Source organism: Microcaecilia unicolor, chromosome 3 (assembly GCF_901765095.1).
Source record: "Microcaecilia unicolor chromosome 3, aMicUni1.1, whole genome shotgun sequence".
NCBI lineage: Eukaryota > Metazoa > Chordata > Amphibia > Gymnophiona > Siphonopidae > Microcaecilia > Microcaecilia unicolor.
Genome location: NC_044033.1, coordinates 348,103,116 through 348,121,613, shown reverse-complemented (window position 1 = coordinate 348,121,613; position 18,498 = coordinate 348,103,116). Strand labels below are relative to the sequence as shown.

The 18,498-nt window shown below is 38.4% G+C and overlaps 1 protein-coding gene across 2 annotated transcripts in view; it reads left to right on the top strand.

Annotated features, from left to right (window-relative positions):
- Positions 1-18,498, top strand: part of PLEKHG1 (pleckstrin homology and RhoGEF domain containing G1) — a 157,449-nt gene that overhangs the window by 76,737 nt on the left and 62,214 nt on the right. For both annotated transcript variants that reach the window (XM_030198481.1, XM_030198480.1), the window contains exon 4: positions 7,826-7,895. In XM_030198481.1, the coding sequence (XP_030054341.1) occupies positions 7,826-7,895 (70 nt within the window). The remainder of the gene's footprint in view (positions 1-7,825; positions 7,896-18,498) is intronic.

Genomic DNA, 18,498 nt, shown 5'->3' with positions numbered 1-18,498 from the left:
TCAAGGCCCTTAATAGAAATGGCTCAGAGTACTTGATGAACAAGATCTCCTTCTAAACACCGTCAAGGTCATTAAGGTCCTCCCAAGGACTATCCCTAACCACACCCTGTCCAAAGGGTGAACCTTCTTCAGAATAGCCCTCACACTCTGGAATACACTCCCTGACAGGCTTCGCTTAACACAAGACTATCTCTACTTCAGGAAGCAGGTAAAAGCTTGACTCTTCAACCAGACCTTTAACAGAAGAAGTAAATGACACATACTGTAGCAGGACATGTTTATCCACGCCCACCCTAGCTAAGATAATGTTGAAGCACTTTTTTTACTTCATTTGCAACTTTCTTTAAACTAATACCATTTTTCATATTCCTGTTACTCTATTTTATCTATATGTTCCATCTTTGCTTATACCCTATGCTGTCTGTTAAAATGTTTTATTGTATAGTGTTTGACATTGTAATGTAGCATACTATGCCATACTTTGTATTGTTTGAATATTTTTACTGATGTAATTATTTGTTGCTTATGTTTGACTTATTCTTGCTGTACACCGCCTCTAGTAAATTCCTTCAAAAAGGCGGTAAATACATTCTAGTAAATAAATAGAGTTTGCAGCCTCCTTATCTCAAATCGCAACTTGTTCACCATTCAAGGTTGGTGCACCATACCACTTCTGGCAAAATCCCAAACCCCACTATATGAAGCTGGGTTTTAAACATTTCAAATAGCCTGCTAATTTTAACTGTATTATAAAAAATAAATATTCTATATTGTATTTGTCTTGTGTAGCTGTTTAAACTTATTTGACTGGGTGACCAAACAGTTGGACAAGGGAGGGGTGCTTGATGTGGTATACCTGGATATCAGCAAAACCTTTGACATGGTTCCGCACAAGCGACTGATAAATAAATTGAGTGCCCTCAGTATGGGACCTAGAGTAACTGATTGGGTTAAAAATTGATTGAATGGAAGGAGAGAGAGGGTAATGGTAAATGAATCTTGCTCTGAAGAAAGGGATGTTGTCAGTGGAGTACCGCAGGGATCGGTCCTTGGGCCTGCTCATTTTAGCGTCTTTGTGAGCTATATTGTGGAAGGGCTGTCTGGTAAGGTTTGTCTTTTGGACACCCTGGAGGGTGTGAATGAAATGAAGAAGGACCTAGCGAAGCTGGAGGAATGGACCAATATTTGACAAGTAAGATGTAATGCTAAAACATGCATTCATGCACTTGGGTCACAAGAATCCGAGGGAACGGTACAGTATAGGGGGTGAAGTGCTTCAGTGTACTAAGGAAGAGTGGGTCTTGGGGGTGATTGTGTCTGATGATTTTAAAGCTTCCAAACAGGTAGAAAAAGCGACGGTCAAATCCAAAAGGATGCTTGGGTGCATAAAAAGAGGGATAACCAGCAGGAAAAGGGAGGTGATAGTGCCATTGTATAAGTCTCTGGTGAGGTCCCATTTAGAGTACTGTGTGCAGTTCTGGAGACCGCACCTACAAAAAGATATAAACAGGATGGAGTCAGTCCAAAGGGCAGCTACAAAATTAGTAAACTGTCTTGAACACAAAAAATATAGGGACAGGTTTAAGAACCTGAACATGTATACGCTGGGAGAGAGGAGTTATGATAGAGATGCTTAAATATCTCAAGAGCATTAATGTACAGGAAGTGAGCCTTTTTCAACTGAAGGAAAGCTCTGGAACGAAGGGTCATATGATGAAGTTAAGAGGGAATAGGCTTAGGAGTAATCTAAGAAATTATTATTTCACAGAAAAGGTGGTGGAAGCATGGAATGGCCTCCCGGTGGAGCTTGTGGAGTTGAGGACTGTGTCAGAATTTAAAAAGGCATAAGCATGTGGGATCGCTTAGGAAAAGGAAGAGTTAGGGGTTACAGAGGATGGGCAGACTGGATGGGCCATTTGGCCTTTATCTGCCGTCATGTTTCAATGCTTCTAGTGTTTAGATCAGCAGGCTGAGAACCAGGGAAGCCAAGGCTGAAATTCAGCTGATACTCCTTGTGAACTTGGGCAAGTCCCTTAACCCTCCATCCTCTCCAGGACAAACTTAGACTGTAAGCCCTCCAGGGACGGGAAATAGCTATAGTTCTGAACATAATTCACCTTGAGCTACTAATGAAAAGATATGAGCTAAATCCAAAATTCCTTTCCCTTAAGTGTGCAAGTAGCACTCTTATTAGAAGTACCATGCCTAATGCCTGTAAATTTATTGTATTTTTGGATCTATAAAACAGAAGCAAGACTTAAGCCTAAGGCATTTTATAAAGAGCAAACCTAGTTCAGGATGCCAGAGTTCAGCAAATGATCGATTAGGCACATGAGTTCTTTGAAGGGTCAAAGACCGACAGGTGAGCACAGTAAATTGTCTTTATGGAGGCATTTGAAACTTAATCTCTGGACAGTTTTCTCTTTTCCTCTGTGATTGCATTTCCATACAGACATCTCCTGTAGTTGTCTCCCAGTATGTGGAGGGGAAAGTACACCTCTGTTTCAGATTATTCAAAAATTTCATAACTTTGCTAGAACTGCCGGTAGTTTACAAGGTTGCATTTTTTAAAAGTTGGGGCAACAAAAAAAATCCCTGGAAAAATGAGTGGTTATTTCTGAAATGTGTTTACTGTCAAAACTGATAATCATTGAGTAATAGTAAGAATTCAAGAGGAAGAGGGGCCCTGAAAGCATGTCAGGTCTTATTTACATAAAGAACTAAATAAAATATGCATATATTTCAGCTTTTTATAAATCTTCTTCCTAAACCATAAGCAACCTTTTGCAAAACAATGTACAATAAAAACAATAAACTATAAAATATCCATTGAAATGAGTAGAATGACTTAAAAAAATTAAAAACAAGTTCCAACCAGTCAAAACATCTATCCATTCATCACTCAGCCTTTACCAACATTCAGCCACCTCCATATGAACCATCGCCTCCAAAACCAGCAGATTAGGGAAATGGGAAGAGCTTTCTCTGTAGAGAAAGAGGAGGGGAGGAGATGTTTATATGGGTGTATGAATATTGTTAAAGGCAACACATCAAATGGACAGGGAAATAATTTGTACACCTGAACTTATAACTTGCACTGAACTTGGATATGGTAAAATTCATATGTTGCTGAACATGAATGTATGTGTGTGTGTATATATGTATATACACACATACACACACTGCGTCCAGAAAAAAGTGAGCCCCCTAAACAATCTGCAATACAAACCGCAAACCTGCTCCGAATTAATTAAAATTTTACGTGCACAAACTGACATCTATTTCAAACAATGCTGTTTGATTTCATAGGAATGTCCAGTTAATGTCAACCAGAACAGTCCAAGGGACCTGTTTACTAAGCCTTGCTGTAGGCGCGCTAGCTTTTTAGCGCTCGCTAATGCTATAGACACGCATATATTCATGTGGGTGTCTCTAGCATTAACGTGTGCTAATTTTTACCGCGCACTAAAAAGTTAGCATGCCTACAACGCGGCTTAGTAAACAGGGTCCCAAATGTTTAAATCTGATGTTCAGACTGTCCCCCTTTCATGCACATACAGTTACTCAGTCAATCCCACCACTGGTTCACTGCTCTGTCAATGATACTCGATCAATCATTCTTTCAGATGGTCGACCTCACGGATCTGGCAACGGTAGACTCACTCCTTCAAAATCCCCCAAGTCTGGTAGTCTACCAGATTGAGATCCGGACTCGAGTATTTTAATTAAAACTCAACCTTCTTTTGACATTTTGTTTGTTTATCAATGTGCAATGACATCAGGGATGATGTCAGCAACTGAAATTTGTGACGGCAGTTTATAAAAAAATTAAAAATCTCTTAAACAGGACGAGGAATTCCTATGTAATTTGGCTTTGGTGATGCAAATAGATGTCACTTTGTGCACGTAAAATTTTAATTAATTTGGTGCAGGTTTAAGGTAGTTATTGCAAAATGTTTAGGAGACTCACTATATATACACTGTACTCTCTCTCTCTCTCTCTCTCTCTCTCTCTCTCTCTCTCTCTATATATATATATATATATATATGTAGATATATATATATATATATATATATATATATATATGTATATATATATATAGATATATAGATATATATATATATATAGAGAGAGAGAGAGAGATAATATACATAATATGTATACATGTGTTTGTATATATATCTGTGTGCGTGTGTCCATGATGCCTTTATACCTCATTGAATGGTCTTTGATTCCTTGAGATCTTCTTCTTTTGTTGCCGTGTCGAGTCCATTTCAGTAAAGGTTAAGGTATTAACATTTCCAACTTCTCTCCTGGGTTTTTGGACGGGTCCTGTTGATCCGGCTACTCTCTTCAGCTTTTTTATTTGATTGCCATGAAATTGAAGTCAATATGATTACATGCAAATCCTGGTTTTTTGGCTGCACTTATGTTTCGCAGAAGTGACACAGAGCACTATGAGACATTCTATTCAATGGGTGTAATTTTATAAAGCTTTTTGAGATGTAAAGCCTGTGTTTCATAAAGAAAAGGACTTTTATAGTTTTGTGCAGCTGCATAGAAATATAAAAAAGTACACACAGAGGGGTAGTTTAGGTGGAATAGAAGCGAAGTTGTGATGTGTGTTCACGCTATAATTGTTATTATTATTATTATTTATTGCATTTGTATCCACATTTTCCCACCTATTTGAAGGCTCAATGTAGTTTACAGAGTCTTGTTATGGCATTGACATTACAGGATATCAGATACCATTAGTGATGTATCAAGATTAGGGGAATAGAGAAGAGTTAGATGGGTAAGTGTAGAAGGTAGATTGTCTTAACTGGTTGGGTTGGCGAAGTAGTTATTTATTTATTTTAGTTACATTTGTACCCCGCGCTTTCATTTGTATACAAATACTTATTTGTACCTGGGGCAATGGAGGGTTAAGTGACTTGCCCAGAGTCACAAGGAGCTGCCTGCGCCTGAAGTGGGTATCAAACTCAGTTCCTCAGTTCCCCAGGACCAAAGTCCACCACCCTAACTACTAGGCCACTTTGTAGGCCTTGTTGAAGAGGTAAGTCTTTAAAGATCTTCTTTAAAGATCTACGAAAGTTCCTGTGCTCCTCCGCCTTTAACAGCTGTCATTCTGATCTCGGGACGTAGGAGCAAGCTCCGCCTATGAATCCCCTATATCAGACGCTGGGGATTTAAACATGGCAGCTAACAGCGTACCAACGTTTGACGCGACATCTAAGCACACACCTTTGTACAGCACCTGGTGCAGCATTGAATATAAGCTATATTTTGATAGCCTTGAACTTCAGCATTTGTGAGTTAAGATGGCTAAAGCTCTATGGTTTTATTTAGTTATTTTTTAATTGTTATTTGTTCCTTGTACAATCTTTTAATTATTTTAGTTCCTTACACTTGTTGTGCCCTATCCGGCATATTCACATTTGGTAAATAGAGGTCAATTTTCCATTAGCAAAACTAATTGTATTCAAACCTTAACACGTCAGATTGAAGTTGTACAACCTTCTTCCCATAATAAGCATCTTAGATGGCCTAAAAAGAGAGACCCCAATTAAAAGTAAAGGCTTGTAAACGACCATTCCTTGAACCCATATGTTTAAAGCATAATGATTCTTCGACTATCCCCATTCCATGTTATTATATTAATAATTGCTCAGTGGGAAATAAGCTGATGTTGATTAAAGGTTGGCTAAGTGGCTCATTTTCAAAGCACTTAGACTTACAAAGTTCCATAGGTTTCTATGTAACTTTGTATGTCTAAGTGCTTTGAAAAAAACACCTCAATGTGAACATCAGCCAGGCTGCCTTTTTTGACAGAAACTTGGTTGTTTTCTGACAAAGACCCTCGCATTAAAGAATTATGTCCCCTGTTCTATAGAGTCATTTCACTATCCCGTAATGGAAAAAAGGGGGGATTGCTGTTATATATAAGGACATATTTCAAATTTCACTCATTGATTCTTTTATATCCTCAGATATAGAAATCTTTGCTTGTCAATTTAAAGATTCTATGCCATGTTCCCCCTAAGAAATTGTCTTTGGCTTTTTCACAGTTTTGTGAATTTTGTTCTTAAAAGCTCTACTGAAAGTTCCTAAAATTTGTTACTAGGAGATCTAAATGTGCATTTAGATAATCTACATGATATTAGAAGAAATTAATTAAATTCCTTTCTATCTTCACTGAACTATGTAGTACCTAGTCCTCGGCCAACTCATAACAAAAGTCATCAACTGGACCTGATTAAAGTGACTCTTTGACACCAAGAATTAGATTGTCAGAAATATTATGGGAAAAATCTCTATGGTCCGATCACTATAGATGTTCCTTTATATTGAACTGGCAGCAATTTCAAACAGTAAATAGTGCTCCTTCATATTCTTTTTTAACAAGGGGGAGAATTGAACATTTTGGGGATTCTATATCACTGAAAATATCTGAGGGAAAACAACTTGATATAGAAATAGAATGGCCTAAAGTTACTTGTGAGATACTAGATAAGGTAGCGCTGTTCCGATATAAAACTAAACACCTATGGAAAAGTGATAAAGTTTTCTCCTGAACTATTAAAATTAAAATGTGAATGTAGGAGATTAGAACTTAATACTGAAACAGCGAGAAAGAAATGGAGGACTGCATGTCATAACTATAAACAGGCAATTACTCAGACTAGGAAGCAGTATTACTCAGATTTGATTCAAAACAATGGTAATAATATTAAACAACTGTTTTCCATTTCCAGTTCTTTACTTAGATTGGAATCTGGTGCTATTGTTGAAAAGAAAGGCTACCCTGCAGTAGATCAGTTAGCTTTATATTTTCAAGAAAAGATCCAAAAGTTGAGATCTGTTTTTTTTTAACTCATACTCCTATTGAATTAGATCATGATTCCAATACGAAGCAGGGAATTCCTGTAGATAGATCATGGATGGAATTTAGTAGTATCTCATAGAGTGCATTTTCTAATTTGTTTCAAAAATATTCTTCATCCTTTTGCATACAGGATGCTTGTCCTCCTTACATCATTAAAGAACCTTCTCTGTCCTTTCGTTTGTGTCTTTTCATGAATAAAAAAAATCAGCTATCTGATGGGAATTTTTCCAAACAATGTAGCTGAAATCATGATTACACCTATTCCAAGAGATTTCAGGCTGCCCAAGCTCGAAGTTGCCAACTGTAGACCGGTGGTGGCTTCTGTTCCATTTGTTGTAAAGCTTTTGGAGGGACTAGTAACACTACAGTTGAATCACAATCTAGAGACATATGATATTGTTTCTTCAACTTAATCTGGGTTCCATGCATCCTTTAGTACAGAGACTGTACTAGCTTCATTGCCAAATCATGCAAGGTTACTATAGAGTGAAAGAAAATGTGCTCTACTTCTTCAATTTGATTTATCCTCGGCCTTTGATCTGGTGGGTCGTGCTCTACTGCCACAGAACCTGGAGGAGTTGAGAATTGCGGGCAAGGTTCTTGGGTGGTTTAAAGATTTTGGGGGGCTGTAGATCCTATAGAGTCAAGCTACATTCAGATTACTCATTTAACTCATTTCTAAACCATAACATTTTCTTTTTATTACTGTTTTAATTTATGCTCAAGGCCTTGTAGAAGACCTTCTGCATACAGGATGACAATTCCTTAATAGTATCAGATAATGTTGCTTTTATAAAATAAGGCTTAAAATAGGCATTTCTTTGCATTTCTCAGACAGGTGGCCTGTTATAAAATTACCCCCATTGTATATGCTGAGTAAAAAATTACTTGTGTTCATGCCTATTTTGGTTTTTTTTTCTTCTGTATTTTATTAGTGAACTTCTGCAAGATTTGGAGAACTGTGAAAATGACCCCGTGGGTATTGCTGAATGTTTTGTTTCCAAGGTAAGTCTGAATGTTTTCTCATGGGACAGAAGCTGGATTGATTGGTTTGGCTGAGATTTCTCTGGCTTATAATATGGAAGTTTACCACCTGGTGTCATATCAGTATAGAACAAAATGGATAAAAATACAGTAAGTGTATCATTGTTCAAATGCTGTGAAATTATGCAGGATTCCCTGGTTACTATGTATATAGCAACCAGTAAAACTATGTTATTTCACCTAAGGGATACACCCTAGTGTGATGGAAAATAATTGCCAATTTAGAAAGCAAGATAAATGCATGTTTCTCTGGAAGCTGGAGCAGTAGTTACAGGTAATAGACATTCTGCATAATTGATTTATTTTTCTAAATGAGCACAGAAGTATCTCTTAAATTGCTCTGTGAAAACAGTAGGCATTGATGTACTATAAATTTTACATTTAAAAAAATCTGTTCAAGCTATCCTTGTAACTGTCATGAATTATACCTCTTACTGTATATTTAGACAACCCATGTTAGGCTACCAAACCAACCATGGTATTTTTGTAATTTTTTTTAATAAGCTTATACATGTAGAGACACTGAGGCTTTGTCCTGTGTAGTAGTGTACAGATTTCTAGAGGCCCTAGTACCATGCCTGATGGGTCTTCACCTTTTGTACTCAGGCCCTTCTGGAAAAAGGGATGGCTCTTTTGCCTGGACTGACAGTGGTAGAAGGCGTCACCCCGTTTTAGAGGTTTCTGAGGTAATATACCAACCCAGGGGGAAAATTTTGTCTGGCTCTTGATCCCTAGCCACTGCACCATTTCTACAAGAGAAGCTAGTGACTGGCTAGTCCAGTTTTTCTTCTAAGAGCCCATATTCCAGCAAAAGTTGTAGTTCAGATCTTGTATCATGACCTTATTGGGAAAGGAGAGTGCAGAATGCTGTGCCAGTCAGCCTCCAGCTAGTCCCGGTCCTGATCTTACCACAAACTGTAAAAACCTGCCCTGATGCTCACTTGACAAGATAAGGTTACATTTAAAAACTTTGCTTGATTATCTCCTGGCTTAGCCAGACACTCTTATTTGCTAGCTTATGGTTACTCTGGTTCCCAGATTTAAAGTCCAATTTTGTATAGTTTATCTGTGTTGGAAAAGGGACATCCAAGTCAAGGTGTTCATAATTTGCAGTTTATTATATAAAAGGATCACTGAATGTGGAGCCTTTTATAAAATACATATAAACCCCTGGAGAATAAATATTTATTATGGTGGCATGTGCAGAAAGAACATCCATTTTACGAATAAACAGGTTAAAAAAAAAAAAAGAACAGTATCATTCCAGGGCTTTATATGTCTTAGTGGTAGTTTTTTCTGCTTGCATTTGCAAAACTACGTGTCCAATTATGGCATCAAGCTCCAGTACTCAAACTTTGATTTGAGAGGTGGTTTTAAACGCTGATGAGCAAAATTACTACCTCAGTCACTACTTCAAAGAGCAGGTTCAATGTGTAATTCAGAGCAGGTGTAAATACTGACTGGGATTTTTTTAAGGTATATCTTCGGGATGGGCTTTGCCTTTTTTTCCCCCCTTTTGTTTTACTAAAAAATTAATGTCATTAATAGCATATACTATTTGTACATACAGCACACGTTTCTTAAAGAGTGTATGTTGTTTCCTGACAGTGCATGCATGTGTGAACCATTACATATGGGCACACCATTAGGAGATAGTGTGCACTGTATTCATGGGCCCTGGAGATACGTTTTTAGTGTTTTTACTGCACGGTTAGCATGCGCTAATTTTTAGCACGTGCTAAAAATGCTAGCGCACCTTAGTAAACTGGGTCCTATGAATGGTAGATGAAGAAGCAGACACGGTGAAAGGTTTTATTATAGAAAGCGGGTAATAGGGTGCCCAAATGAGCAGAGATCCCCCTGTGTCTAAATGTCCTGTATTATACCTCAGGACTTTTTACCTTTGGTGAAGTGATTTTTACACCTTGAATGTTTCACCTGGCAGTATTACACCTCAGGGCTTTTACCTTTGGTGGAATAACCTTATCAAACCTTGAGATATAAGTATCACCCCTGAAGCAGTCCTGCTGGGCGAAATACAGCCATGTCAACCACTCTGTTAACCTGCTTTCTACAGTAAAGGCTTTTAATACACCTTTCATCATGTCTGCTTCTTCATCTTCTATTCTACTGGGACTAACAGACTGTTTTCACATCTGTTTTTTAAGACCATGTAGCACCACTCTTTAAGAAAAATTACTACTATTTGCAAATAGTACACATGCTCAGTGGTGGCCCTACCATTATGCCAACTGAGGCGGGGGCCTCAAGCAGCACACTCCAGGAGCGGCACTCTCCCCTTCCCTCCTCAACCCTCTACCCCACGTTTACCTTATATTTTCATTTCAAAAGGCAGCAGTGGCAGTGATTCCTATAGGCTGCTTTTGCCCACACTGGCCTATTCCCCCTACTGCGGCCCGCTCTTGACGTAGCTTTGCAGTAGAGTGAAGAGTCCGGTGTCTGCACTGCGACAGGGCAGCCTATGGGAATTGCTGCTGCCTTTTGGAAAACAGGTAACGTGCCGAGCTGGAAAACGCATGTTATCTGTTTTTGATTGTTCCGTGGTATGGTTCCCTGAGGAAGAATTTCGAAACGGGACCGTTGGAATCTACACACAAGCAGGAACAGTTTGTGACTCATGCCATAAAGATAAGTGATTTTGTGGTTTTGAGCACCATATATGAGTTATTACACGCAAGCTGGAATAGATTGTCCATACATATGATACAAGGTCTATGTTTTTTTATGAACACTGGACTTATGAAAAAAAATTTTTGGACACATAATTTTGATATGATTTGATTTTTTGGTTCTACTAGAATAGCACTATTAAATTTCAAAAAATTAGATTTTTTTCATTAGGGGTTTTTTCAGTCTATGATGACTTGTTGTGTGTGCAATAGATTTTGATCTTGAATGTTGCCATACTAGTTGAGACTTTTTCCCCCTTTGATTTTTGATATAGATAGTATCACTCTGCAAGGGTTTTGATTGAAATATATTGAAACCACAAGAAGGCCCATAGAACCAAGGACCTGTTCTTTCATACAGCTCCTACATGCGAAACTAGCGCCTGTGCCTTTACTACTTGCTTCGTCCTTCAAGTCATTTCTTATATTTCTGTTGGGTGGCGTGACTTGGGCAGACTGTGATTAATCCTCTTTGATCCTAGTAGTCTGGTGTCAAACTTAGATTGTAAGTCCACTTGGACAGAAAAATAATTTCTACATGTGTTGTGTAACTTGCCTTGAGCTCAGATTTCAGGTGGTCAGTGAATCTCAAATTCAAAATATCAGCCTAGATAAAGGTGAAATAGAAATGGTGAAAGAAATGGATGAATAAATAAATTGGGGGGGGGGGGAATCATATTTTTTGCCCATTCCTTTCATGTAGCTCAACCAGAACTGGCCTCTACAGGACTCGTTGTGTCCTGAGCCTTCATTCATAGCTACCTAGGACTGTTTTCTTCCTATTTATTATATAGCTATTGCAATGATAATCTCCACCCAGGGGCCACAACGAATGGATCTGTACAAGATGTGGTATGAATTATTCATTAAGGAGCTCATTTTCAAAGCAATTAGTGTAATCCCCCTTAAGGGGTAACATTTTAGTGTACCTGGGTGGGAGGAGTCCTTCTGCCGGTTTCTGGAAGGTCTAGAAGTCTCTGGGCGGCACCTGGTCTGTTTCACCATCCCTAGTGACCTTAGCTATCATTGATGGCTAGTGCTCAACTGTTGGTGACCTCTAGAGGCATCCTGAGGGTTCTGGAGCAGAGGTCACAGAAAACACAACTTTCTACGACACTGTCAGTCCCGGGAATGAACTTTCCCTGAGCCGGGACAGCCATGAAAATGGTTGGCTTTGGCCTAGTCAAGCTCCAGGAATGCGATTAGGCCCAAGTTGAAGTTGGGACCTAAATTTTTGAGCCTACCCGGCTGGAGTTCCACAGAATTCGTGGTTCTCCGCGGATGGTTTCCGGGGTCAATGGAGGTCCATTGGGACCTGGTTTGAAGGTAGTTGCTATATGGGAAGCCTGTAGGGATCCAGTTAAGGGGTCTGGTGGCCCAGAAATAAGGTTTTTTTTTTGTTTGTTTGTTTTTTTTTGGGGGGGGGGGTTAAATGTGATTTTTGAAACCTTAGGTCTGGCACTTAAAGGGGTTAAATTCATTTAAATTCTTTTTGTGGTTATGGGTTCCTGAGAACCTCTTAAGATAAACTGGGGGGGGGGGGGGGGGGGGATTTGGCAAAAAATGGTTACAGTGGAGTAATCCTGAGGGTAACGTTTGCAGTTCTTTGGAAAATCCTCAATGAAGGATATTTAGGGGAATTTTTACTAATTTTCTAAAGGTGGTTTTAGTGAATTTTGAGAAATTTAAAATGATTTTATTAAAGTAAATTGGAAGAAATCCCTATATAATGGACATTTTTGAAAACTAAAAACATAGTGTTGTGTGAAAAGATGTGCATGTGAAGCATGGAAATTTTGGCTCAGTTTGAAATTTAATGGTAAAATTCTGAAAAAATTTCATTTTGCTATTTCCTACAGAGGTGTTTAAAAATCAAAATGGAGATCGTAATGTTTATTTCAGGGTTCCATGAGTGACAGGTGAAAAAGAAAATAGGCTCTGAGGGCTTTATGATTGGCTGCTCCTGACCAGTGACCCAGTCAAGCATTGGTTTCCATGGTTACATCACCAGTGTCAGTTGCTGAGAGAAGCCCTGGAAGCTGAAGAGTGCAGATGTGTGGAAGAGCTCTACTTGTCTAGGGTGTTCAGTCAGGCAGTTGAATGAACTTTTTTTGACCAAGTGAGTGGTCTATTAGATAAAGAAAGTGTTCGGGTGTAGATTTAAACTTGAGGTGTGGAAAAAGTGTTAAGGTTTGTGTGGTTTAGGTGTTTTAAAAGAAAATTAAAAAGGTATAAAAGAGAAAATTGTATGAAAGGGTGGTTGGTGAAGGTGATAGGTGATTAGTGAGTTGCCCTTAGACCAAGCTGCATGTGGTGGTTTAAGGAAGTGTATGTTCAAAGTCTGAAGTGAGACCTTGAAGAATCCAAGGAGAAGAGGAAAACAAAAGGGCTCCTTTCTAGTGGTAGGGAAAGTGACTTGAGCGTAAGCCCTGGAAAGTTAGGGTAATTAAAAAAAATTTTTTTTAATAAACATTTTTATTCTTTTTGTGCATTTCTATCTAGTGGGCCCACAGTGTTTATTCTGATAAGCTTATTAAAGGTATCTGGTTCCAAGGTGAGATGGGGTTTTCTTTCCAATTGTTTTGCTTACGGTTAGGTGAGGTGAGTGATCCTATTTCTACTGAGGAAGATGTCTGCGCTACATAAGGTCGTTGTTGCAGTCTAAGGGCCCCAACTTTCAAGAAAGACCAAAGTACATCAACCAAGAAAGAAAGGTTCAGCTAAGTGTTTTCCACCGCAGCACAAGCCACAGACATGAGATCTCACTACAAAAAGAGAGACAAAATAAGGAATTTACCTGCTATTGGGGGGGGGGGGGGGGAATTTCGGTGAAACACTGGTTCTGGAGAAAAAGGGGGAAAAGCACCACACAAAGAATCAACGCTTACATTTGAAAGTGGGTTTAAAATAAAAAAGAATAGGGTTAAGTTTAAAGAGCTCTTGATGCCTGATGAATTGCTGAAGCCTTGAGCCAGAGGGTTTCTTTATTATTCTGCCTATTTTAGAAGAAATAAACCTAGGAAAAATAAATCAAAGTAGAATTATAAGGTTCAGCTGAATTTGTTTTTAATGTTTCTTTGTGTTCAACTCATAAATAATACATTTCAAAAGGGTTGGTGTTTGTTCTGGAGAACATTTGTGTTCCAATTTTGGCTGCCAATTAAAACTTCCTTGGTTTGACAACTTACCTTGGGTGACTCTCTAAGGAATATCCTCTAAACTAGTTATTTTCCTTCTTGCAGCTTAGAGTTGCAAGAACGTGATTAGTTTATATTGGGTTGCCCTTTTCTGAAAACACAGCTTGCGGTATCCACCACGACTATAAACAACAGGTATAGAAGAGCTGTGCAACATTAGATAAATTTCTGTAGCTAACAACATTAGATACATTTCTATAGGTTACTATACAACTTTTTAAGTGTAAGTGCTTTGAAACTAAGTCTCACAGTTAAACAAGAGAAGGGCTGTCTCCCAGCTGGGCAAAAGAGCAGATGTTAACTCAAATCGAACCTCAATCTTCCCACACCTCAGTACTACCACTAGGTTATTGTAGAAGTCTAGCCTTATGCAAGATCTTATGCCATAAGTTATCAGAATCTGCAAAACAACAAACAAACAAAAAAAGCCTAGTATGATAACTTACAATTAGATTTCATATATGCTGTCTCTTAAGTGAACATAGCACTTATCTTCACTGTAAATTGTGTGGACAATAATTACATGTGAAATTGCGTTTGAAGCTTAACGCTGTCCAGGTGATCTTGCACATGAATGACTCCGCGTCTCGGCAGCTGCTCTGCAGCGTTTGTATTTTTCTTTTGAAAATGTTTTAAATAGAAGATGGTGCACTGTAGTAGGAACATATTATTTTTCCCCTTCGCTTTCTAATATCGTAATGGCTACCTGACAGTCTCCTGTTTTGTCATTATAATTGACTTCAGAATCTGAATGCTCTTGCATCTAGCAATGCATATAGGCTGGTGACTGAATTTGCTTGCACGCATCTTGAACAGAAACCCTTCCTGGAGGAACATTTGGGATTCAGTGTTAACTGTAATTGGTTTGGCTGGTAACAAAACTTCCGTTTCGAGATTGGCAGTAGTTTAATCACATCAAAGTATGTGTGCTTCTGTGCCACTGCCCAGTTTTTCATTTTCCAAGTACCAATGCCAGGTTTAATTAAGATTCAAGTGTGTATGTGTGTGGAATAGGGGAGTATTCCAGTCTGGCACACTGAGGTTCCTCTCGGCAACATGAAAGAAATACAAGATGAAACTGGCCTGTGCTCAGAATTAATGATGCTTATACTTATATCCAGGTATGACACTGCCCAGTTTTCCTCCTTTATGTTTTAAACCTTTGACAGCATTTATTGCCTTTTAAAAGAAATGACATTGCTTATAAACAGTGTTTCTCAAGCCAGTCCTGATGTGCCCTCTCGTCCAGGGCTATCAAACTGCAAATCTGTCAGGATTCCACGTTATAAAGTACATAAGTAATGCCACACTGGGAAAAGACCAAGGGTCCATCGAGCCCAGCATCTTGTCCACGACAGCGGCCAATCCAGGCCAAGGGCACCTGGCAAGCTTCCCAAACTTACAAACATTCTATACATGTTATTCCTGGAATTGTGGATTTTTCCCAAGTCCATTTAGTAGCGGTTTATGGACTTGTCCTTTAGGAAACCATCTAACCCCTTTTTAAACTCTGCCAAGCTAACTGCCTTCACCATGTTCTCCGGCAACGAATTCCAGAGCTTAATTACGCGTTGGGTGAAGAAACATTTTCTCCAATTTGTTTTAAATTTACTACACTGTAGTTTCATTGCATGCCCCCTAGTCCTAGTATTTTTGGAAAGCATGAACAGACGCTTCACATCCACCTGTTCCTCTCCACTCATTATTTTATATACCTCTATCATGTCTCCCCTCAGCCGACTCTTCTCCAAGCTGAAAAGCCCTAGCCTCCTTAGTCTTTCTTCATAGGGAAGTCGTCCCATCCCCACTATCATTTTAATCGCCCTTCGCTGCACCTTTTCCAATTGTACTATATCTTTCTTGAGATGCGGCGACCAGAATTGAACACAATACTCAAGGTGCGGTCGCACCATGGAGCGATATAACGGCATTATAACATCCTCACACCTGTTTTCCTTACCTTTCCTAATAATACCCAACATTCTATTCGCTTTCCGAGCCGCAGCAGCACACTGAGCAGAAGGTTTCGGTGTATTATCGACGACGACACCCAGATCCCTTTCTTGGTCCGTAACTCCTAACGTAACTCGTAACTTTTGTAGTTTCATTAAGTTTTGATATATTATCATTTGATATGATTGAATAAAGTCTGTAATTTAAAGTATAATAGTCATCATAGTAATTGAGAGTAATAAATATGCATGAGATATATTTGCATGCTCTGCATCCAGTGTGTAAATATATCTCTTGAATATCTATTATACATCATTATAAGTAACTATAAAAGCTTTTTTTTATATATTTATCTAAATCTCTTATCCTGCCATATCAAAATTTAAAATTATTAGATCACATTACCTGCACTATCAAAAGCACGTTGAACATACAAATAACATAAATAATTCCTTAATCGATTGATGATTTTTGCAGAAAAAATATCAAAAGTCTCTAACAATGAATGTCCATGCTACTCCTCCTTCTCCTCCTCTTCTTTCTTAAAAACCTGAAAACAATGTCTTTTACTCCTTCCTCTTCATTAGTAACAGTCACATATCTTTTAACCTAAAGGTTTCCTAAAGGACAAGTCCATAAACCGCTACTAAATGGACTTGGGAAAAATCCACAATTCCAGGAATAACATGTACAGAATGTTTGTACATTTGGGAAGCTTGCCAGGTGCCCTTGGCCTGGGTTGGCCGCTGTCGTGGACAGGATGGTGGGCTCCATGGACCCTTGGTCTTTTCCCAGTGTGGCATTACTTATGTAACCTTGCTGTCTGCTCTCCACATTGTTGAATCCAATGGAACAATGTTATATGAACACTATAAGTGAACACAGTACATGCAGTTTGAAAGAAGAACTGAAATATGGTTTTATGAGAAACAGGGTTATAGACTGGAACAATTTAGGAGAATGTGGAAGTAGGTAAATAGGTAAATAGAAACCTGTGGTTATATATTACAAGTGAGAATGACCTGAGTATTCAGACGTAAGGTGAATTACTGTAAATTGTCAAAATAAGTAAGTTTCAATATCAATTATGTTTGCTGATTAAATGGAAACTCAGTACTAATAAACAGAAAAATAGATGGCCGAAAGAAGAAGTTAAGTATAACATTTGAGGAAGAAGAAAAAGACTGGCTTAAGTGACGTATATTCTATCGACATAATGATACGTGAACCCTAAATACGTCTTAGCTATAATCAATAGAAACCAGAGAAGTCATACTGAGCATTCACGTATTGTGACCAGTTAACTATTCTCTATGAGAAAAGCCTATGATCTGTCTTGATTGACCACATACTGGAATTGAAATACTGATTTAACTGAAAAAATTATATACCAAGTGTGCCTTTAATTGGTAAGTTGAATAAATGATTTTCTCATATAGCAAACAGCCTTCTGACTCTGACTCTCCTTCTTTTAGTGATTTATAATACAGTTTATTTATAACATATGCAATAGTGGTGGACACTGTTGATATTTAGATAATCTGTGTTTACGTTACGTAAAGGAGGTCAGATTATTGGAGTCAGAATATCAACACTACTTCAGAGTCTATTATCTTCCCTGAGCAAAAATCATACAATCTCTATGCAAGTTCCATCCAACGATTTTCGATAAGCAATCCACTCTGACTTGACTTTAAAGCAATTCTTGGCTCACAACCCGACATGGTCCCATGTTATTATTATTATTATTATTAACATTTGTATAGCACTACCAGACGCACGCAGCGCTTGTGCTATGAAAGTATCAACAGGGGTTGAGAAATTGAAACATACCAGAGTACATGCAATATGATAACCGTACAAACGCATCTCTACAACAATTTTAACAATAAAATCACACATGGCAAGATAATAAAAAAATATTTTGATAAATATATTAAAAAAAACTTTTATAGTTATATTGGTGTAATGTATGGAGTGGTAACTATATTGGAATTATAGATACCTTATATATAATTGTGTTGAATATCTATTGGGGATGTCCAGAAAACCTTCAGGATTGCAATTTGACATGCCTGCTCTAGCCAATCTGGTTTCCAGAGTATTCACAATGAATATGCATGAATGGGAATTGCCTACGGTACTATGGAAGCCTCATTGAGCCTGCAAATAGGTGGGGAAATGTGGGATACAAATGCAACAAATAAAAAAATAAATAAATATGCATTGTGGATGTCCTGAACCCCAGACTGGCTAGGGGATACTCCAGGACCAGCATGAGCAACACTGTGAATCCAAAGAGCTCCTGTTTGTTTTTCCTCTGGCCCTGATGTGAAAGGACAGTTTGCAGCAGGTCACACTATAGCTAGAAGAAATAAAGCAATATGTTCATACACCCCTCACCCTCACTGATAGTTCATGTGATCCATGCTTTAAAATTGTACTTGATTGACCCATTTGGCTTCCTGCAAGTTTCTGAATCTGAGGCACAAAATTAAGGTGAAACTCTTCAGTATTAATGTAGTAAGCGAGGGCAGATAAACACCTGTATGGTCCTCCAGTCTGTTCAACAAGGTGGTCAGAGTTTTATAAACCCGGCACTCCTTTCTCAGGCTGTTAGGGGCGGTGAAGAACATCAAGACAAGTTCTCAGCCCTGGGGAAGAAATCTTTTATACATCTGTGATACTTCTATGGTGACATTTGGCTGCATTTTCACAGGTTCT